At 41.0% G+C, this 23004-nt stretch overlaps 2 protein-coding genes across 9 annotated transcripts in view; both read left to right on the top strand.

Moving 5' to 3' along the window:
• Nucleotides 1-10943, top strand: part of PDE4B (phosphodiesterase 4B) — a 253577-nt gene extending 242634 nt beyond the window's left edge. For all 4 annotated transcript variants that reach the window (XM_028733175.2, XM_028733177.2, XM_028733178.2 and 1 more), the window contains 8 exons: nt 664-839; nt 1535-1633; nt 1785-1949; nt 2788-2887; nt 3143-3297; nt 3418-3540; nt 7065-7247; nt 8923-10943. In XM_028733175.2, the coding sequence (XP_028589008.1) occupies nt 664-839; nt 1535-1633; nt 1785-1949; nt 2788-2887; nt 3143-3297; nt 3418-3540; nt 7065-7247; nt 8923-9288 (1367 nt within the window). In that variant the 3' untranslated portion in view covers nt 9289-10943. The remainder of the gene's footprint in view (nt 1-663; nt 840-1534; nt 1634-1784; nt 1950-2787; nt 2888-3142; nt 3298-3417; nt 3541-7064; nt 7248-8922) is intronic.
• A 5894-nt stretch (nt 10944-16837) lies between these two features.
• SGIP1 (SH3GL interacting endocytic adaptor 1) overlaps nt 16838-23004 on the top strand; it is a 137472-nt gene continuing 131305 nt past the window's right edge. For 2 of the 5 annotated variants that reach the window (XM_077928616.1, XM_077928612.1), the window contains exons 1-3: nt 16838-17134; nt 19657-19717; nt 21085-21115. The gene's annotated coding sequence lies outside the window, so the exon portion shown is untranslated. Of the gene's footprint in view, nt 17135-17190; nt 17410-18234; nt 18986-19556; nt 19718-21084; nt 21116-23004 lie in introns of those variants that run through there. The other 3 variants (XM_077928615.1, XM_077928617.1, XM_077928613.1) reach the window with 3 other exon arrangements.

The raw sequence follows: 23004 nt of genomic DNA, 5'->3' as shown, positions 1-23004 counted from the left end.
TTGTGTGTGGGTATTTGTTTCCCCCATTTTAATCATGCCAGCAAACTTTCAGCGATAGTGTTAACCTATGGTTTTTCCAAAATAATGTTGGTAAATAGGCATTTTGACGCACGCACACACACAAAATTAATCTGAAAGTCCACATTTCACTTAGGATTGTGAACACACACACACACAAATTATGACATTTTTAATGTTTTTACTCTTGTTTTACCACCAAGTAAAAATAACTCGATTGTCTTCAGTGGATATTCTTAGGTGAACACTTTGACCCGCACAGTGAACACTTTGATCCACAATCTTTATCCAAGCACTGATAAAATGCACAAAATATCTATTGAACAAACAATGATGATATCACTCTGTTAAAATTGTCAGTGATATTGGTCCCTTTTTAAGGGCCTCTGCCGTTAATGGCTCCTGTTGACTTCATCCATCACATAGCTCCACCTTTGGTTATTAATCATTAAAAATAATCTTGGCAATAGTAGTAGTTTTTTTCTTTATTTGTAACAGTATCCAAACATTAGATTTATAAATCCATTAAATTGTTTAAACTATTTTGAATAAGCAAGCAGTATAATATAAACATTGTACACAAGTGATATTAAAACAGATTGCTTCATAAACTTTGTAATTCATTTCTCTATATGTTCTTCACAGACAAACAGAATGATGTAGAGATTCCCTCTCCCACACAGAAGGATAGAGAGAAAAAGAAAAAGCAGCTCATGACACAGATCAGTGGTGTGAAAAAGCTAATGCATAGTTCAAGCTTGAATAATACTAGCATTTCAAGATTTGGTGTGAAAACAGAAAAGGAAGACCATCTAGCCAAGGTGAGTGCAGTTATCGTTATTTTAGTCTTTTGGTGTAAGATACCACTTGCTACCAATGGAGAGAGAGATTTTGATCAGCTGCTTAATATAGTATATAACACCAGTATTCAAACGTGTATTCTGATTATATCAGAAAAGTATTCTCTTATGTAGTTTAAGAATTCACCATTACAGGGTCTAGTTTTGACTCACTACTCCCTAGCACATAATTGGTGCTGGCATGGTAGCAAAAAATAGTTAAATACAGTCATACCTTGGAAGTCAAACAGAATCTGTTCCAGAAGTCCGTTCAACTGCCAAAACGTTCAGAAATCAAAGCACGGCTTCTGATTGGAAGCCACAGAAGCCCCGTTAGATCTTCGGCTTCCAAAAACAGCTCGCAAACTGGAACGATCACTTCTGGGTTTGCGGCGTTTGGGAGCTAAAACGTTCGAGAACTAAGCTGTTCGAAAATCAAGGTTCGACTTTATGTTCAAATATGTAGCTGCAATTTAGGAAGAGATGTTCTTCCTTGTTCCTTTTACATGATATATAATGTTCTTTCGATAACTATCTTATTAGTGTTTGAGAGAGAGAGAGAGAGAGTTTTGAGTTTATAAATATAGCTATAGACTACTTACAGGCTTCCCTTCATTACATTCGTGTTGTATATCCATTATTTTTTGTTTAATATTGATTGTTTTCTCCCCCTCTAGGAGCTGGAGGATCTGAATAAATGGGGTCTGAACATATTTAACGTTGCAAGATATTCACACAGTAGACCTCTCACCTGCATTATGTACGCTATTTTTCAGGTTCGTAATTTCACTGGTTATATATTGCTTCAGATGGTTGCATTTAAAGGCAGCAACAACAAACAGTCCCATCCCATCCACCCCCATGATGAAGCACTTTTAGGTTTGCATCACCTTATAACCTTCTGCAATTTAAATTACCTTGAAACAGGAGAGAGATCTGCTAAAGACATTCAAGATCTCATCAGATACCTTCATAGCTTACATGATGACTTTGGAAGACCACTACCATTCCGATGTGGCCTATCACAACAGTCTCCATGCGGCTGATGTAGCCCAGTCAACACATGTCCTCCTGTCCACCCCAGCCTTGGATGTGAGTAGCTCCCCACCTGCAGTGAGAAATACTCATGTTGCAATAGTGAATTTGTTTCGCAGGTTAATTAATTATTTACAACAGTTCTTTGTTTTATTTTAATTCCTGTTTCTTTGTAGTTGCTTTCACCCTTCTGGGATTCTACAGCTGTTCCCATATGCTCCGGCATTCTTGGTAGTTGCACAATTAAGCTGATTTCCATACCACTAATGGAGAACCTGTGGCACTCCAGATGTTGGGGTTCACCTTCCATCACCCCAGTCAGCATGACCACTTGCCAGTGATGGTTGGGAATTGTAGTCCAGCAACATCTGGAGGGCTTGGGTATATAGTTAGTAAGATTAATTTAGACCAGGCTTCCTCAACCTCAGCCCTCCAGGTGTTTTGGCCTACAACTCCCATGATCCCTAGCTAGCAGGACCAGTGGTCAGGGATGATGGGAATTGTAGTCTCAAAACATCTGGAGGACCGAGGTTGAAGAAGCCTGATTTAGACCTAGATTTCTAAGATGTAACTTCTCAGCAATACTCTGATATCAAATTTGTATTTTTTACATGGAGAAACTTAATACTGAATGCAGTAGATTTATATCTGTGCAGTTAACATTACCTGTAGTAGGTATACAGGGTCTATTGTGCCCAGAAGAATGTGTCAGAATGAAGGGAAAGTAGCAAGTGGTCCTAAAAGTTTTAAACTGTTTGTGTCATTTTAATAATGTGTGACTAAAACAGTCTAGTCCTACTTTAAGAAATGCCTATGATTTGGTTTCTGTTGATGTCTGTGTGCGTGGTTAATGAGTTCAAAATTATGATCTATCTATTGCTCATTTTTGCCTTAGGCTGTCTTCACTGATCTGGAAATTCTTGCAGCCATTTTTGCAGCAGCAATTCATGATGTGGATCACCCTGGTGTCTCCAACCAGTTTCTTATTAATACAAGTGAGTCCTATGTTTATTACACACACACACACACACACACACACACACACACACACACACAAAATATCACCAATTTGGGCAGTTATACTTCATGAAACTTATTTACTAATTAGATCTTTTTTTTAAAAAACAACCAATCATGTAATAAATATAATACATTCATTTTAAATCATGAAGCCTTGAATATACTGAAAATGAATTTCCTTAGGAAATAATGAGTTACATTATCTGTTTTTTGTGGTTTTTTTTGGTCAGATTCTGAGCTTGCTCTGATGTACAATGATGAGTCAGTCTTGGAAAATCACCACCTTGCTGTGGGTTTTAAGCTGCTACAAGAAGAACATTGTGACATCTTCCAGAACTTGACCAAGAAGCAACGTCAAACTCTCAGGAAAATGGTGATAGACATGGTAAGGATTTGGTATCCCACCCCCTGAAATCTTCCTACTGCTCATTTTTCTAATGTATGCAACCGAAATTCAGGTTTCTACTTCCTTGCATTTACAACAATTATTTTTCTTTTCATATAGGTCTTGGCCACAGATATGTCCAAACACATGTCCCTACTGGCAGACCTAAAGACTATGGTGGAAACTAAAAAAGTGACAAGTTCCGGAGTTTTGCTTCTAGATAACTACACAGACAGAATACAGGTGTGTACAGGAGCTTCTGTTTTCTCTTTTAAAAAGGCATACCGCTTACTGTGACTTCCTTTAGGGATCAAAACAGAAAACATAACAAGTTATATTCTTGGCTTACTGTGGAGAAGGTGTGTCCAGAACCTGATAGTTCGCTCTGCTGTGCATTAAAGGATTTCTAGCACAAGGCATTGCACTGTTGTTCTGGTGGAAAAAGCCAGCCTATTTTCAGGTAGTTGGGCAGGGGGCGGGGCGGGGGGTGGATAACTTTCTAAGGCGAGGCTATAAGGCCACCTGCAGCTTTAGCATGGCATAGTAATGGCTATGGAAGTGACTTGCACCAAAGGTGGTAGTAAGAGGAAACCTGGTGGGACAAACATTGACTATATGCTACTGTAGATGTTGCAACGCAAAATTTCCCCTGTGCTTGCAACTGCAGTTGGAAACATGACTGAGCTGATAAGCACACTGACATTTGCGCACGTAAACTATATAATCATACAAACCTCTCCACAAGATAGGAATTTGGTGGTTTGTGGTTTCCTACATTCTTCAAACCCACTTGGAGAAGACAGGATCCCACAGTCATAAGGAGTATAATCAGTTCAGTAATCATTTGGTCATTTACCAAGTGTTGTGCAATCTGAAAGTTCCTTCTTCACATGCTTATGGCTTCCAAGGATTAAGACTTGTCATGGGTGGCTAAGAATACTGAAAGAAGAAGTTGATTCCAAAAAAGACAGGGACTCTATCCTAATAGTATACCTGCTTTTTCCACTTTGATGATGATACACCTAGAAACATCCATTTTAGAATATTCCTAGAAATTTCTGTGATGTGAAAAAAATATGAGGGTACTTATTTAGATGAGGGTACTTATTTAACCCTTATCTTGGTGAAATATTTGTCCTACAGTTCCTCAGTGCTTCAGACAGATTATCTGTCACAACAGATACGCCAGAAGGGTAACTAGCTTTGTGGCAATGCACAGTGCCCCATGGCAAACCCATTGTTCTTCAGTTCTAAGTTTCTCCCAGTTGGCACAGAATTCCCATTTCTAAATAAGCATTACATAAATATGAAAGAAAAATATCCCTTCACAGAATCTCCTACATTAAACCTGTGGCCCTCCTGATGTCACTAGATTCCCAGTCACCATCATCCACCACTATTGGTCATGCTAACCTGGACTGGTGGGACCTGGACTCTGACAGCATTGTGGGAGGGGGACAGGTTCCCCATTCCTTCTGTAAAAATTCCCTTTCATGCAGACTAGAGCTCAGCCTCCATAGCTCAGAGTATTACCTTTAAGAATTTTGCACCAGCATGGGTGATCAACCTGTGCTAAGATTTTCAAGTTGTCCTCCGTTGCTGCTAAGTTCTTTTCACACTAGCAACTGAGAGCTACAACAGTTATATAACATATTCCAGCTTCTAGGAAGTAAGTAGGGTGGAAAGAAACATGACTAGACAGACATTCGGATATCTATAATGCTTGGAAAAACAAAGGGCCAGCTAGATGCCAGTCTTGGCAGGCACTGTCTGTGAACCTGCATAAATCAGGGTCACAAATTCTGAACCAGACTCACGAGTTTGACAGCTCAGGTGCTACAAAACCATTTTCATTTGATTTATTTCCTCCAAGGAGCTCAAGCTGGTAAATGTAGTTTTGTCTTCCATTTTATCCTCACAGCAACTATGTGAGGTAGATTATATGGCATGCCATATTACGTCTTCTATAAAGGTCAGGGGCGGGGGAATGAAGTGACACTTTTTAGACTAACTGAGGGAGGTTAGGCTGAGAGATAGTTCATCCCATGGCTGAGACAGAATTTGAAATTGGGTACCTCAGTCTCACTACCATACTAACACTCTGTAGGATTTGCTGACACCCAGATGAACCAGGGACCTTTAGATCTTCAGTCTAACTCTCTCCCAACTAATCTTGAATCAGATTCAAGACACAAGGGTCTGGACATATTTCTTTCTTCCACACTTGTATCTTTAAGGCACAAGCAGCGTAAAGTAATGTGGAATGCAACTCTAAGCTAAAGGGTAGGATGGAGGTTTCCTGTGAAGTAACACATAATAATAATAATAATAATAATAATAATAATAATAATAATAATAATAAAATTTATTTGTACCCTGCGCTCCCCTGCCGGAGCTGGGCTCAGAGCAGCTAACATCATATAAAACACAATATACATAAAAACAAACAAACAAACAATCGATTAAAATGCATTCCAAAATTAATTCAAATAAATTAAAATTAGACTGGACAAATGGCCATCCTCAAGCTAAAATTGAAAGCGGTTAATACTCACCAGGACCAGTTATTTCCACTGATACTATAAGGACCTGTGAGCGGGCTGGGAAACCTCCTTCGTACTTGTTCATACAAAGAGAAAAAGAGTCAGACTGAACCCTGGCCAAAGGCTTGGCGGAACAGTTCTGTCTTGCAGGCCCTGCAAAAAGATGTCAAATCTCGCAGGGCCCTGGTCTCTTCTGAGAGAGTGTTCCACCAGGCTGGGGCCACGACCAAAAAGGCCCTGGCTGTGGTCGAGGTCAGTCTAATCTCCCTGGGGCTCGGGATCTTCAGGGGTCTTGTTATTTGTAGACCGTAAGGTCCTCCGTGGGGCATACCAGGAGAGGCGGTCCAGTAGATACAAGGGTCCTAGGTCGTATAGGGCTTTAAAGGTTCAAACCAGCACTTTAAACCTGATCCTGTGCTCCACCAGGAGCCAGTGCAGCTGGTATAAGCAGATGTTTGTCCTGCTCTATGGTATGGTGAGCCAAGGCCCAACCAGGATCTAAGAAAAGGAAGAGGAGAGAAAAAAGAAAAAGGAGAGGTTCAGGCAAGACACAAGGCAGAGCTCTGAAGTCACTCCAGCAAGGAATAAAATGAGCCCTTATATAGCAGCAGCAACTAAAGCCTTATTGGTAGCCCTGCCTGCACTGCAAGGGGCTGCTTTACTTATAAGAACCAAGCCTTCCCCAGTACTGCAGTGGAGCAGAGAAGCCTCAGGTCATCTGCTGTAAAGTCCTCCACGTCCAAGAATGGCAGTGCCGCACCCTTGGGTTGGAGAGGCAATGGTCCCACGGCACTTTGCATTCCCCATCCCTTCAGGTTTGGAATTCTTGCCTCCATGACCCATGAAACAGGACTCCTAGTCCCTGATTGAGTCCCACTTCTGGGGTTTAGGCTTAGTTTTAGTTTAGCTTTGCACTTGTGTATTCAGGAGAGTGTTAGTGCAGCTTGCACAGACCGAAATTATTGCTCATCATGCATATCCACAGTTAATTAGGGTGATATAACATGACCTCTCACCAAATAATCCACATCTTGACTTAGTAAAAATTTATTTGAATGTTCTCTTTTTATAAAATACTCCAAAATAAGGGCATTTTTTGTGATCAAAATGTTCTTCTTTTAATGTGAAATTGTACAGGATGTGCCAGCAAGTAGAGAATGAAATGTTTTTCTATTCTGCCTGATTATGTGAACCTTCATATTAATGCAGGTTATGCAATTACAGGTTCTCCGAAATATGGTCCATTGTGCTGATTTAAGTAATCCCACAAAATCCCTTGAACTCTATCGACAGTGGACAGACAGAATCATGGAGGAATTTTTCCAGCAGGGGGACAAAGAACGGGAGAGAGGAATGGAAATCAGCCCAATGTGTGACAAGCACACAGCTTCTGTAGAGAAGTCACAGGTATTTGACTTTACTTTACCTCCCCACCACACACATTTTCAGTTGGGGTTTTGCCATGAGTGTGAGCGTTTTTTAAGGTGGGGTGGATGTCCCCACCACCACCAATTCTGTGTTATTTGCATTTACTGGTAATTCCAGAAGGTTTCTTTTTGTATCTGGTGCTGAACACAGATTGATTCCAAATATCTAGATGTCTCTGAAACCTTTGCGGACTTAGCAAAAAAATCTTCTACTGTCAGCTATGAATGTCTCCATTGTGTGAGGGATATAATCATTCTTTTTTATATTCCCAATTCTAGTTGCAAATGCTTGAGAACCATTTTGGGGTAATGACTATATCGGGGTAGCCAATACAGTGTTCTCCGTATGTTGTTAGGCTGAAATTCCCATCAGTCCCAGCCAGCATGACCAATGGTCAGAAAAGATGGGAGCGGTAATTAAACAACAATTGAAGGGCACCACATTGGCTATGCCTGGGCTTGAGCAGTGGAACTTAAACTGTAGGGACTGAGTGCTCACTAGGTTATCTTTGGCTGGTCTATCTCACTGTCACTGGCTAACCTACCTCACAGGATAAAAATAGCAGAAATTGTGAGGATAAAATGGATGGGAAGTTGTATGCTGCCCTTAATTCCTTGGGAGAAAATCAAGTTGGAAAAAACCTAATAATAATAATAATAATAATAATGGAAAAGATAGCACAAAAAGATTAAACAATATCCTTTACAATCCCAAAACAGTAAAACAAAGTCTATGCATTTTCCTGGTTCAAGTTGCCTGCTAAGAGAATAAACTTTCAACTTAGTGTTAAAAAAGTTGAAACATTTCTAGTGGCGTTTCTTTATGGCTATGAAATGCCGAAGAACCCCACCTTCTAATAACCAGGCAAAGCTATTTAACTTAAAGGTCTCTCCTGAGCATACTCTGCAGGAAGTTTTCGTCACCTTTTGGCTTAAGCTGTCTCAATGGTTACAATGGAATTATAACGGCTCATTTAACATCCTGTTGTGTCTGAAGAAGGCAAATGTGATTTCCAAACCAAACATCCTAGGACTGCGATGGGCTCCTTGGAGAGCTGTTTTCCTGCTCTGTAAAGTTGCCGTCCAGCAGCTTTTGGAATTAAGTGACAAACTTTGGCCAGGCGGAAGACGATAGCTTTTATGGCCATTCAGTTTTCTCTCTTCTGCACTTCCTGTTGTCAAGCAACTTAGAACTAGCTCAGTTCAGAGCTTACTCATCAGACAAAACGTGAAGGCATCATTCTTTCCCCACAATGACACACCATTTCCCCAGAACATTACTGTATCCCCACACTGAGTGCAAGGGGCTGGGTGTAAGAGCAGTTGTCTCCTTTCTCTTTCCTGGTGGAGGAGAATATAAATATTAAAGGGAAACATCATCCACCCCTCTGTTTCTGTCCAAAGATACAGTGCATTGTGAAAAGTATGTTAACAGTTATAAACTGTTACAAAACTTCACGTCAGAGGTAGGGATGGAAGGACATGTCAATTTCAGCTCTCAGTTTCTCTCTTCTTTTTTCCCAAGCTTAAATGCAGTTCACCACATTTTGCACCCATTATAGTGGCAGCTTTTCATGTTGTGTATTTTCTTACAGTTCTTTCTTTGGTTCTTAACAAATTTGGACCCATGATAACGTCTTTCTATTGCTTTGCAGGTTGGCTTCATTGATTACATTGTCCACCCACTTTGGGAGACATGGGCAGACCTAGTACAGCCGGATGCCCAAGATATCCTGGATACTCTAGAAGATAACAGGAATTGGTACCAGAGCATGATCCCTCAGAGCCCTTCTCCTCCCCTTGATGAACGCAACAGAGACTGTCAGGGCCTGATGGAGAAGTTCCAGTTTGAGCTTACGCTTGAAGAAGAGGACTCTGATGGGCCTGAGAAAGAAAGTGATGGTATCAGCTACTTCAGCAGTACAAAGACACTCTGTGTGATTGACCCAGGAAGAAGGGGTTCCCAAAGTGAAGCTAATATAGAAATTGTGACAGAAGATACATCACCTATCGATACCTAATATATTGTTATCTGTAAGGGTGAATTTAAATACTTCATGCACATGCAGGTTGTCTTGCTAACTAGCCTGAAATCGAGGTCTTAGGCCAGCACCTACCATTGGCTAAAAGACCTTTCCAGCTACTTGAGATTGGAGTCAGGGTTAAAGAGCGTGTAGTGATTGCTCAGGAAATTAACAGGTGATTTATATTGCAGCTTAAGCTTTGTCAGCCAAAAAAACAAAATCTGGAACCAGTGTGAGTTGCAACTGAACAAGCCTGATCGTGAACAACACTCGGCTGAAATATTTTCTATTCTTAAGAGATTTTGAAATCTAGACAGGTCTGGCATGTAGAACTACTGATTTGTAACTCTGCATTTAAAACTTGTCCACCTGTCTGCAGACCCGTGTGCCTTTTTTATAAAAAAAACCTTCCACGTCTTTTCAAGAAACCTACTAAGTACACAACAAAACATGTTTGATATTGATGTATAATTTTTTAAAAAATATTCCTGTTTTAACGAAATAGGTCTTCCTTTGTAGGGGCAATACTTGTTTCTTTATTGCAGTTTAATCACGTTGACTTGCTAAATAAAGCAGGGTGCCCTCCTCTTTGCATTACTGCACCATTGGTCACTTTATCAACCCTGCAAAACCTGTGTTGTTATCTACTGAAAAATGTCCCCCCCCCACCCGCCCCCGGTTAATTGTTTTTGACCTTTCTTTTGCACAGGATAAAGTGTAGCTTTCTGTTCCTTAGCACAATACAGCACATGTAAAAGTCAACATACTGAGGTAATGTGATGTACATTCTCCTCCCCTTATTTTTTTAAAAAGAACACTGGGTGGAAGTTGCACGCTTGGTCCTTTGTGTTTTCTCTTCCCCACTGTTCATGTCCCCTTTTCTCTCTTGCACTTGCCTTGAGCTCTAACATGTCCAGTACTGTTTATAACAGTGTATTTATTACTTAATGTATATAATGTAATGTTTTGTAAGTATTAATTTATATAAATTAACATTGCCTGTCAGTGGTGATGTTACTTGTGTAGAATACTCTGCATAAGAGTTGCCTTTCTTGTAACCTTTTGTATTGCATAAAGTAGAAAAACCTGAACATAGCTTAAAAGAGACATATTGAACCCAGAGAGGGCATTCAGGTAGCATTGGCTCACGGGGGTTTCATTTTCACTGGCATTTGGGGAATCATCACAGTTGGTGGGTGATGGAGAAATATTTAGAATCATCTGTTCAGATGATGTGAAACTACTGAAACTTTGAAAGAGAAACCTACAGTAAAATGCCACAAAATGTTAAGTGTCAGTTTCCAATTAATGAACAACCCAATGTGAATTTCTATGACAAAATGTGAACTGGTGTTATAATTGTGCTGTGAAACTTCTTCCAACAAAGCTTGTTAGGCATGTATACAGTGCCAATCTCAGTTTGTAAAACTATGTTCCAAGCTTTCAGTCCAACTTGTGACTAACTAGTTGATGAAATAGCACAGTTGTGCATGATCAATGGGTTTGTATGTCTGTTGAACACTGCATTGTTCCAGGTGGTTATTTTGTTTCAAAGTTTCACACAATGTATGTTGTTATAGTATTATATATTGTGTTCAGATGCATTCTTAAGAGATTTTTATATGAAGTGAATAAATTAAAGCATGACTTAGGTTGGGCTTCCCTAGATGTTCTTTTTAGTTATCTACTGTGCTTCAGTTGCATGTTTAATGCAGAATTTTTAGACGTCACCATTGGTGGTAGTGAGCAAGGTATGAATCGCTCAACACAGACACATACTAGTCACTGGTGGAGACATGATACTGAATTAAGCAAATCTCTTACTGATTAATAAATACATAAGAACACAAAGGGTGAAACAGATTTTCTACCTTAAGAGTCTCATACCCTGGAGCAAGTTATGGCAGTGTTATACCCCATTAATTTCTATAAAACTCAGCAGGTTTTTAAAAACTTATAAGCTGCCCCATGGAAAATATTTCTGAAACGTGGGGTATAAATGTTATAAATAGGGAACTAAACACATAAATTTATTTCATGGGCTTAATAATTTTCCTTAGCCTCCATCTCAACACCAATTGGTATTAAATGACAAACCAGCATACACCAATATCTTAAACCAGTTCCCCACAAATGAAACACCCATTTTATCAGCATTGCAGAGAGCAGTAAAATGTAAGCAAAACTGTCTGGGTACCTGAAAATTAACATAGAAGAGCCATGTGCCTCCTGGTGGTGGCTGGAAAGCAGAAGCTACTGAAGTTTGTAAAATGTCTATGCAGTAGTGGTCTTAATTCTATATTTTAACTAATAAACACATAGTTTTTCATGCGTTGGAGAACTTCCCAAGAGTGGCTGCACAAATCACTAAAAACAAAATGTGATGTGACTGAAGCCATTCACTATAGGTAAGTCATTCTCAGTTCCTAATCCCAACTCTTCTTTGTGCCGGTGATACAGGAACAAACATCATAGGTAAATATGGTCTCAGGTTATCTTCGATAACCTCTTAAATAACCTTTTTGTCTGCTAATCTATGAATAGGTCAGGTGGAGCACATTCAAATGCCACTTCCACTGGTTTGTCACCTAGATTGCTACGGGTATGATGTGAAAGTACCTGCAGTTCTAAATTTTGGATTGCCAAGGAAATATGATTAAATTATATCATTCTTTACTGCAGAATATTTGCATGAAGTGGTTAAACATAGAAGAAGCTGGAGAAGTAATGAAGACAGATCTTTTGCTGTCAACCCCCCCCCCCCACTATGACACTCTTTAGGGGAGAAGGTGGCGCTGTGACCATGCCTCTTGGGCTTGCTGATCAGAAGGTCAGTGGTTCAAATCCCCGCAACAGGGTGAGCTCCTGTTGTTCTGGCCCAGCTCCTGCCAACCTCAGCCAAATACTGAACAATCTCTAAGAACTGTTGCAAACCCTTTTTATAATCCAGTGGAGGCATTTCATTAATGGCATCCACTTTGCTGTCACCTGGCTTCAGTCCACGACTTGAGAATAATAATAATAATAATAATAATAATAATAATAATAATTTATTACTTTTACCCCACACATCTGGCTGGGTCTCCTACCCATTGCCAGTAGTCATATTTTTCATTGAGGATGGCAAAGGGTTTCTTCCTTGCCAAGTTTCTCTGGACATCAATATCTGTGTGAATGTAAAATTGTCTCCTGACAGCCTTCTTGAAGTTCTAGGGTCAGGACACAGCCTAAGCGACCCATTCTTCTTTTGTATAATACTTCAGCTACTCACCCATGCTATAGGCTATCATTAACTGGCAGGATGATGGGGAAGGAAGTACTCAGAGGGTGACAGGGGATGGATGCACAGGAACCAGAGCAGCAGGACCCATCACCAGAGCCAGAGGGGCTCTTGTCCCCATGAACACAGTGGGCTCTGAGATGTAGGGAGCAGAGGAAGGGGTGTTCTAGGAGGCTGGGACAGACAATAGCCCACAGCCCAGCTCCCTAGCTGGCCAGGTGGGGCTCGTTAGCTCTGGGAGAAGGCGTGTGATTCCTCAGCTAGAGTAGGCTCAGAACAGGTGAAGGTCACAAGCCTCATCAAGCCCAGATGCTGCAATCAGCAAGCAAAGAGGGAAGCAGAGCTGAGGTGCTGTCTGCTCAACTGCCCCTGTTGATAGACTTTGGCTTGAATGCTCCTGGAGTCTGCTTTGGGTTTGACTCTGGACTGCATTCTGACTGCTGCACTTCAGATTTGGCTACTTGGATTGACTGTGGACTGCATTTCCTGAGCTTTGGACTTTGGTCTTGTGGCTTGACCCTGGACTTTGGATTTGCTGCCAGGTAAGCAAGGGGTTCAGGACATAGACTTAGTCACTTTAGAGATGACCCAATGAACTTGAGGTACTGTGGGGCTGGTTGCAGTTGGTCCTCTATGGTGTTGGAGATATTCCTGCATCCATAAACAACTAGGGACACAACTTAGTCTACATAAATGTCATGCACACCTGGAAAGTGTCTCAGACCAGCAAAAATATATAGGAGGGTGCTGTAAGGAGCTATGTCTTTAGCAGTGGTCAAGTGGCATGATCTTCATTCACACACCTGATGAGTTGCATAGTCTCACATGCTGCATGGCCCACCTCAAAACACCTTTCTTGCAAAAGGCTACGAATGTTCCTCTTGGTGTCATTCTTGTCCCTTCAAATGCAGTCAGGGTGACACTTGCTGGGATTGATTTCACCTTCTTGTGCAATAATTGGGCCACATTCTCTGCACCAGGGTCCAGTTAGAAATAAAGAGGCTTGCCAGCAACAATAGCTGGAACACCAGGGAGCAGGGGATCCCTTTTGCACAGCATCCACAAAGGATTATGGTCCTTGTCCAGGAGCTGATTAACAAATGTCTACACAGCACAAGTTAGGATTTAAATAAAGGTTTCTTAGCAACCTAGCCCTCAGCCTGCCTGAGCATGCTCGACAAACAGCATGGTTATTTAATGAGGAAGACAAGCAATTCTCCAAACCCACAAGTTTGTGCAAGCATCTTTAAATCAGTGACATAGTGATTAGTGCTTTCCCCTTCCATCTGAATTCATGTGAAGAACTTGTTTCTGTCAAGTCATTCTTTTTAGGAGTGCGGTAGGCCTCAGATTTGCTGGTAACAAATGACGTATTTTGCTTATCTATTTGGTGAACTGAAAGATATTGAAAACCTTCCTAGCCTCTTCCCCAGGCACATGCAGAGATAGGACAGTTTTTGATTCACCATCCTTTATAACTGCATCGCAAACAATGCTGTATACTTCAGATTCCTGCTTCCACTTTCTCCAGTTGCTGGCCACATTGCCCTGAAGTTACCAGCTTCCCTGGAAACTCATATTTGTGCCATAACCACCATGCTGAGATGTCTATGGGGAACAGGCCCAGCTCTGACACCATGCAATATGGTTCAGTGGATCCTTTGTGTATCTACTCACATGGTTGCACACCTTCCTGTTAACCCTACACCACAGCAGACACCAAAAAAAGCAGTTGCTGAACTACAGAGGAAAAACAAATAGCTCTGAGGCTGGCTTGCACCAGACTGAATTGGTATAGGGCTGACACCCACTGAGGAGCAATTGTGTAACAGTCAATCTCATTTTATAATAATAATAATAATAATAATAATAATAATTTATTATTTATACCCCGCCCATCTGGCTGAGTTTCCCCAGCCACTCTGGGCGGCTCCCAATCAGTGTTAAAAACAGTACAGCATTACATATTAAAAACTTCCCTGAACATTTTAACCCTTTGCATGCCATATTATCACAGGGCACGTCTTTTCCACAGATTTTTGCATTTAGTGTTAATATGCTGTTACCTCATTTTTTATTTTGAGTTATATCTTCCTATATAGATAACAATGTAAGGCTGTCATTGTGCAGTCCCACTAGAGGATATGTAAGTGCCTCATCACAATCCTGGATTTGTGTAAACTCAGGGCTTGGCAGGAGAGCAAAAGAAAAGGCAGTTTTTTTAATGGCAGTTTCAAATAACAGAAGAGGTTTGAATAGAGCAGGGAACAGAGGAGTTGTGAGGGTATGATGGGGTTTTATTTATCTATTTATTAAATTTATATACCACCCTTCATCAAACGATCTCAGGGCAGTTTGCAAAATAAGGGGTTTAAAGAGCTATGAGGATATGGGAGTGGTTTGAAAAAGCTAGAAAACATGCACCTCCTTCCCAAAGCCAGCTTTGTGAAGGGTATGTGAGGGCTGGGGGGGGGGTGTCGTTGTCCAATTTTGGGCTTGCTTCTCCCGTCCTGCATTATGAGGCTATGTGTGGCCCATGGGTTCTGCATCAAAGCACTCTTGCAGCCCACTTGATATAAGTTGGGTTGCCCTGAGCTAAGAGGTTATTGTGAGGGTGGCAGGGGAGACGGCAATAGGAATGATCAGGGGCACAGCCCCATGTGTTTTCAAGTGTTCAATACATTATTCTGTTATAATCCTCACAGCATCCTTGTAAAGCACACAGAATTACCCACATGGGGAAGGGAACAAAATGAGGGGTGGGGCTTAACTGAAGTCATCTAGTTGAGTTCCTGATAGTGCTGATTCATAGCTAAGCTTCTTAGTCATTATGCTAAACTACACCAGATCTCAAGTTATTTGGCCACTGATAATTCTTGTGTTATATTCTGAATTTCGTATCAGTGATGTTGCTCAAGCATGGTGATTTTCTACCACTTTGTTCATCCTTCCCTAACATGAACTGGAAAAGACTAACTTCTGATATTTGTGCATTCAATCATAAATCAACAGCACCATCTGGTGGAGAAAGGGATAATAATCAAATCGCCATGCACCAAATCATTCTACCTACCTGTCTGGTCTTCTTCCTCCTTCCCTGACCCCTGGTCCTCCTCCTTCTGTTCCTGTTCCTGCTCCTTCCTGACTCCACCAACCACTCCAACTCACAATTAGCCCTCTTCTCACCAGCACCTGGATATATATATATATATATATATATACACACACACACTTCTTCTGGAACGTCAAGTCCTGCCCCACCCAATCACACAGTCCAACTGAAAATTCAAAACTCGAACGCACCAATCAAAACAAGCATATTCTTATGCATAACGAGAATTCTAACACCAAGCAATATTTTACTGGGCCAGATAAAAAAACTCCCCACAGCGAATCCATTACAATGTAACATTACCCTACAAATGTCAGAGCACATTACGCAATGCCCGTTAACACTTCATTTGAATAAACAAGATTCCTTCACAGAAGCACAGCCAGGTTCACTTGGTGCCTTCATTATACACCAGGGGTCAGCAACCTTTTTCAGCCGTGGGCCAGTCCACCGTCTCTCAGACCATGTGGGGGGGGGGCTATATTTTTTGGGGGGGGGGGGGAAATGAACGAATTCCTATGCCCCACAAATAACCCAGAGATGCATTTTAAATAAAAGGACACATTCTACTCATGTAAAAACAACAGGCAGGCCCCACAAATAACCCAGAGATGCATTTTAAATAAAAGGACACATTCTACTCATGTAAAAACACGCTGATTCCAGAACCGTCCGCGGGCCAAATTGAGAAGGCAATTGGGCTGCATCCGGCCCACAGACCTTAGGTTGCCTACCCCTGTTATACACCTTTAGGTGCTAGGCAAAAACATTTCTCTTCAGCCAGGCTTTTGGCTAACACCCTATATCCTTTTAAAGGTGTCTATGGGAGGGGGTGGAAGAAGCTGGTTTATTGTTTTGCTTTGTTCCTGTTATGTATTTTGTGTTCTTATTTTGTATTTTCATGCTCTGAGGTGTACGGATGAAGGGTAGTATACAAATTTAATAACAAACAAATAAAAAGCTGCCTTATGCTCAGTGCTATTTTTTCTAGAAAAAGAGGTGCTGGAACTGAGTTCTGGATGAAAAAAGTCCTGCTTTTACAGAGTCAGACCATTGGTCCACCTATTTTACTAGCTGGCAGTGGCAGCTCTTTGGGGTTTCAGTTAGGGATTTCCCCCCTGGGACCTTTGGCATGCAAAACAGGTGCTCTACCACATGCTCCACCCCATTCCCCGTTGTAAGGTGGAGGGTGGGTCGGGAGAGGGTTAAATACCCTCCCCCCCATACACCCCATTATAATTTCCCTGCCCCTCTGCAATTTGTGTCTGTGAGAGGGGAGGGGGAATGATATACTTTAGCAATGGAAGGTTTAAAGTAATAGAGTTGGTTCCTAGAGGGGAGAGACAGACTGCACTGAAGAAAATGGCTGAACAACATATACAGGCCTTAACCCAACCATAAGAGCAACACAATGCATTATCTACATCTAGGGAAACTGAGCAACTATTACAGTATGTTAAAAAAAAGTAGGCTTTTCTGAGCTACAGAAAAATAATCTTGACAGGGAAGACTTGGGAGGGAGAGATGTTCATGACACTCTGCAGAAACACAGTAAAAAGTAAACAAGAAGTGGCTATTCCACAGTAATTACCCTCATACACACCCCACAACCTGTGATATAGGGAGGGGTGTTTTCCCCCCAGGAAGAACTCACAGGAACTCAGTTCCAGCACCTCTCTGGTGGGCACCATTGAACAACAACAACAGAACAGGGGAGGTGTTCATGGTGAGTTTCAGCACCTAGAAAAATAGCACTGGATATGGGGATAACTTGGCATGGCAATGGCCTGATAGCAGGTGAGAAGGTGCAAGCACTATAATAATCAGAGATATCGAGATCTCAGGAAGTTATATGAGGATAAGTACCAATAAACCTAATGGGGCTTATTTCTAATATGATTTAGGCCTCTGGTTTTTAGTAGACTGCATATAACAACGGGCACTGGATCCCAAAACATGGAAAAGAACCTAAGTATTTGTCCCTTGTGAATAACTACTGTACATACCTGCTATATCGCTTCGTCTGGCTATAAACATGCGTCTGATGGACAGAAACAGAAGCTTAAAGAACTGAACGGGAACAATTGTTTTAGATTTAAGCTATGTTGCAATATCTGTATATGGTTCAGAGAAGTGTATATGGAAATACTGTGGATGGGAAAACCACACAATTATACATATTGTGGGTTTTTGTTTTGTTTTCATGGTGCATTCAAGACGTAGTTTCTATGACAAAATTTATACAACTACTATTAAAAAATGTGGGGTGGGGGAAGAGGAGGAGTAAGGTTACAATCCGATACCCACCTAGCTGGAAATAAGCTTAACTTAAGTCAGTGGGTCCTACTTCTGAATTTACATGTATAGGTTTGTGCTGTAAATTGTTTTGCAAGCTCTTCACACAAACTAGATAAATGCAGATTTATAGCAGCATAAGGACAAGTAGGTGGAATAGACAGAAATAACTGCTGCATAATGCTCTATATACTTAAGTGTGGTGTGTTTCATAATGGACCATATCCTTTTAGTGTTTGTTTTTTATTTGCTAGAGGCAGATTTCGCTTGGTGTCTATAAACTATTCCTCAGAAACCACAGCAATATCAGCTGTAGGGGGGAATTTCACTTTCCTTTTTAAAAAGAAGCTGTCATGTGACAACTGTTTCCTTCAGCAAAATAAAGCTTTGAAGTAACCAAAAGCAACTAACGTTCCATTTTCACTGGAAACTAAAATGCTTTTCTCCCTGAAACAATTTTAGATGCTATACAATTGAACATGATGAACTAGGACAGAGAATAAGAATAATTGAAGTGCTCAGACGATTGATGCCCACAAAGCTGTCCTTAACATTTAAAGTATGGCAGGGGAGGAATCAGCATCCCAAATCATATACAGAGACTTGAGTACAACATAACTCCTAATCCAGACTTGTAACCTTGCACATTTTGTGTTGGTCTGCTATGGAAATGCTGGCTTTTAGCTTCTTAGCAATGTACTAAATAACTGCATTGTACCAAGAGGACAGGTGGAAGCAGAATGGAGTGATTTGTTCATCCTCTGCCAGCTCTCTGTGTTTCCATGCTCGTTGTGCAGGAATAAACTGTGCTTCCTTTGTAGCTGGTGCAGAAATCTAGTAGGCTGGATGGAGCGATCCACCACCCCTCTGCCAACTGGAATTGATGGCTGGTCCACTTAAGAATTCAACCTAACAGTGCTGGGCAATTTTTCATTCACCAGGACACAGGCCAGTGGCACTCAAGGGCCTTTAAGGGTTACTTCTGCTCATCATAGCAGCTACCACTGGTAATTTTTGAATATGTTGTAGGATGGAAGTGTGTATGGATCCTCAGGCACAGCATTGTGCACTGGGAAGGAAAACATGTGAGGTTGACACAGTGGTCAAGTCAACTACATCCATGGGTGCATGTTTCCTGGATCTCCAGGTAGGGATAAAGTGGAATAAGTTGTGTTCCCTGGTGGAGAAGAAGCAAATCCAGCACCAAGGCCCTCCCAATCTGTTGGTTATTTGCCTGGGTGAGAATTATCTGTGCTCACGCAGGGGCATAGACTTTGTATGTCCATTGCCTAGGCCTCACGGCTGCAGTGCTGAGCTCCTAGCCTGGCTTAAACCCCTCCCTGGATGCCCAGTGGGATCCTGGTTTCTTGGCTTGTGTCACACCAGGATCCAGCATGTGGGAGATTGAAGTCAAATACAACTAACAGTCATAGGGCTAGTTAGTGCATGAAGTACCACAGAATTGTATTGCTAGATAGACTCAGCTAGGACACGCCCCTTCCTTCCTTCCTTCCTTCCTCTCTCTCTCTCTCTCTCTCTCTCTCTCTCTCTCTCTCTCTCTCTCTCTCTCTCTCCCCCCCCCTCTCCCTGCAACATGTAATGAGATGGAGGTGTGTAAACTTGCTTCAGAGCTTACAGCATGTGTTTGGAACTATATTCTGTACTTTCTACCCAATAGAATTTTGCCTGTATTATCTTTGCTGCTGCATGGAACAATGCATGACTGAGACCTTGAATCTGTAAGTAAAGTATTTTAAACTTATTTAACAGTGTGTGGTCTGCTCTAGGGGCAGAAAGAGGTCAACTGTTATGCACCACTGAATGGGATAAAAATGGTTTAACAATCTATATCTCCAAGACTACATTGCTGCTTATTGTTGTGAGTTTAATATTCTGCTTCTGGAGCTTGCTGTGTGCTAGCCCCATGTTTTGAATCTAGGCACCCATCCATTTTCTTTTTGTTGTTCACCTACACGTGTGGGTCCATATATTAATTCTTTATACAGCAGTAGTCAATTCACAAGGTTGCAATGGGTGCATCACAGCCATAGTGCTGAATACTATTCCAGTAGCAAGGACTGCTTGGAATGATGACCTGATCCTTTCCTTACTTCTCTGCCAACCCCACTCAGCTGCTGTAAAATCAAAGCTGTGGCCTGATGGGAATTGTAGTCCAGCAGCACCTGGAAGCAAGAGGTTCCACACTTCCAATTTAAAGAACTAAGGGTTTAAATTAGAGTATTGAGAGCTTAAATTAGTATGCAGGTGATGGGTGGCCTCTCCTCTTTCAAAGGTGTATAGCACCTTGAAGATGTGCACAGATGGCAGCTGATGCAAGACTTGATGCCTGGTGCTTTATTTATTTAAATATTTTTTATAAAAAAATCTGCCCTTCAGCAAAATGATCAGCCATCTGTAGATGAAAAATCACAGTTAAAACAGATTAAGTCTGCAGTTTTAAGCACACTAATTAGGAAGGAAGCCCCATTGAATCCAGGGGGATTTACCTTTGAGTAAAGATGCATAAGATTGCACTTGAAATTAGAGCTGCAGTGCATATGTTCAAACGTTGCATCTTCTACCATGGTTCTAATCAAATCAGCCAGTTTTAGGAGATGTTCAACTGTATTTTGAAATATGGTGCATGGAAAAAGCCACAAAGAAGGACATTGGTTTGCCCCTAAATTAAAACAAATCCTTTAAAATAAACAGTATTTGCATCTTTCATATAACTATTGTAGCAAAAAAAAAGCTATAATTATGATATGTACTGTCAAAAGCAAAAATAAATAAGCAAAACAAAATCTAGATTTGTATTTTGCATCAGTTGAAATATTAGCTCAGCCTGACATATGCATTTGCATGCAGCAGCAATCCTAACCATTAGATGTCAGTAGTGTGCACAGTACAAGGCTGATATTTAGCTGCCAAATCACCAGCTCAGATAGTCACCATGATAAACACTTCATTTCCAGTTCCAAGAGGCAGTCATTAACCCTTTAATGGTGTAAAATGTTCAAGGGCGTGGGGTTTTTGAGCTCTTAAACTTTCAGCAGTAGGTTACTGTAATGTTAATGGAATCTGGTCTTTGTTTTATATTTTCCAGTACACCAGAGTCTGGAGTAGTTCCAGTCCAGGTAATGTTACCCCTTTCCACATAACAAACTACTTCTGAAAGTCTTCTCCATTTCAAAAGGGCTGTGTTGCATTTTGAATGGGAAGCTGGTTCAAGAGACATGGCCTAAAAAGCCCTCCAGCTACATGGAGCACGTTGTACAATTATTTGGATTCTAGCCAATGTCTGCGTCCATACAAGGAGAGAGATAAAGGAATTTACTACACTGTAAATTCACTCTTCTGTCTAGAGTGTAGCCTTTATATCTGAAATAGCACCACCTCTTGGTCCTCTAAATCAGGAGAGGTTATGAAAGCTCTGGATCGGTGTTTGAATGCAGTGGTGGCCAATAAACTGAATCCTGGGAAGACGGGAGGTGCTTTGCGTCATTCCCATGTTTGGGAAATTAGCAAGTTGCCAACTACAGTCATACCTCGGGTTACAGCTGCTTCAGGTTGTGTTTTTTTGGGATGCGGACCACCAAAACCCGGAAGTACCAGAACTGGTTACTTCTGGGTTTCGGTGGTCGTGCATGTGCAGAAGCACTGAATCACAACCCATGCGTGCAGAGACGCGGGTTGCAAACACTGCAGGTTGTGAACGTGCATCCTGCACGGATCACGTTCGTAACCCGAGCGTCCACTGTATGGCTATTCCTGGATAGGGATAGCCTGATCACTGTAGTCCATGTGTTGGTAACCTCAAGGCTGGATTACTGTAATGTGCTCTATGTGGGGCTGCCCTTGGTCTGGCTTGGAAACTCCTGCTGGTGGGGGCATCTGGTCAAGAACATGTGATGTCAAGGTTAAAACAGCTGCCTTGGCTGACCATCCACAGATGTGCCATGTTCAAGGTTCTTGCATTAATTTATAAACTCCTGAACAACTTAGGTCCAGGGTACCTCAGGGATCACCTGAACCCTTATATTCCAACTAGATCACTGAGGTCATCTGCTGGAGTATCTTTTTTTTTTTGCAAAACTTTTATTAGTTTTTACAATATCAACGACAAAGAAAAACACAAAACAAACAAAACATAACAAACATAAATCATACCCTTATTGAAAATAACAGTTATTTACTTTGTAAAACGACTTCCTCGTTTCCCCTTAGTTGAATTTCATTGCACATCCTTATAACGGTTTTCCAAATCCCAATTTTGATACCCTTTAAATTAAACATTAACATCTTTAAATCTTCTCCTTCTTGTATTAAACATATTATTTTATCAGACATAAATACAATCCTAAGCCCATTAAGTATCTGGACGCTATTTCCAGTTATTTTAGCTTAACAAATTTAGCTAAATAATAATTAAATTTCTTCCATTCTTCGTGGTATTCCTCCTCCTCCTGGTCGCAGACTCTTCTGGTTAGATCGGCTAGCTCCATAAAATCCATCATCTTCATCTGCCATTCTTTTACTATTGGTAATTCTTGAGTTTTCCACTTTTTAGCTAACAAAATACGAGCCGCAGTTGTGGCATACAAAAATAGATTAACATCTTTCTTGGGCAATTCCGAACCTGTTATTCCAAGAAGAAGGGCCTCTGGTTTCTTTATAAATGTATATTTCAACATTTTTTTCAATTCATTATAAATCTTTTCCCAGAAGTCTTTCACCTTGGGGCAGGTCCACCACATATGAAAGAATGTTCCTTCCTTTTCTTTACATTTCCAACATGTATTATCACAATTATGATACATCTTTGCTAGTTTTACAGGAGTCAAATACCATCTATACATCATCTTCATAATATTTTCCTTTAACAAAGTACATGCGGTGAACTTAACCCCTTTCTTCCAGAATCTTTCCCAGTCCTCAAACATTATATTATGTCCTAAATCTCTTGCCCAATCTATCATCACATCTACTGGAGTATCACTGACCATTCTATGAGTTGGTGTAGGTC

This window comes from Podarcis muralis, chromosome 5, assembly GCF_964188315.1.
Source record: "Podarcis muralis chromosome 5, rPodMur119.hap1.1, whole genome shotgun sequence".
Lineage (NCBI taxonomy): Eukaryota > Metazoa > Chordata > Lepidosauria > Squamata > Lacertidae > Podarcis > Podarcis muralis.
This window is presented reverse-complemented; position numbering and strand designations above follow the sequence as displayed.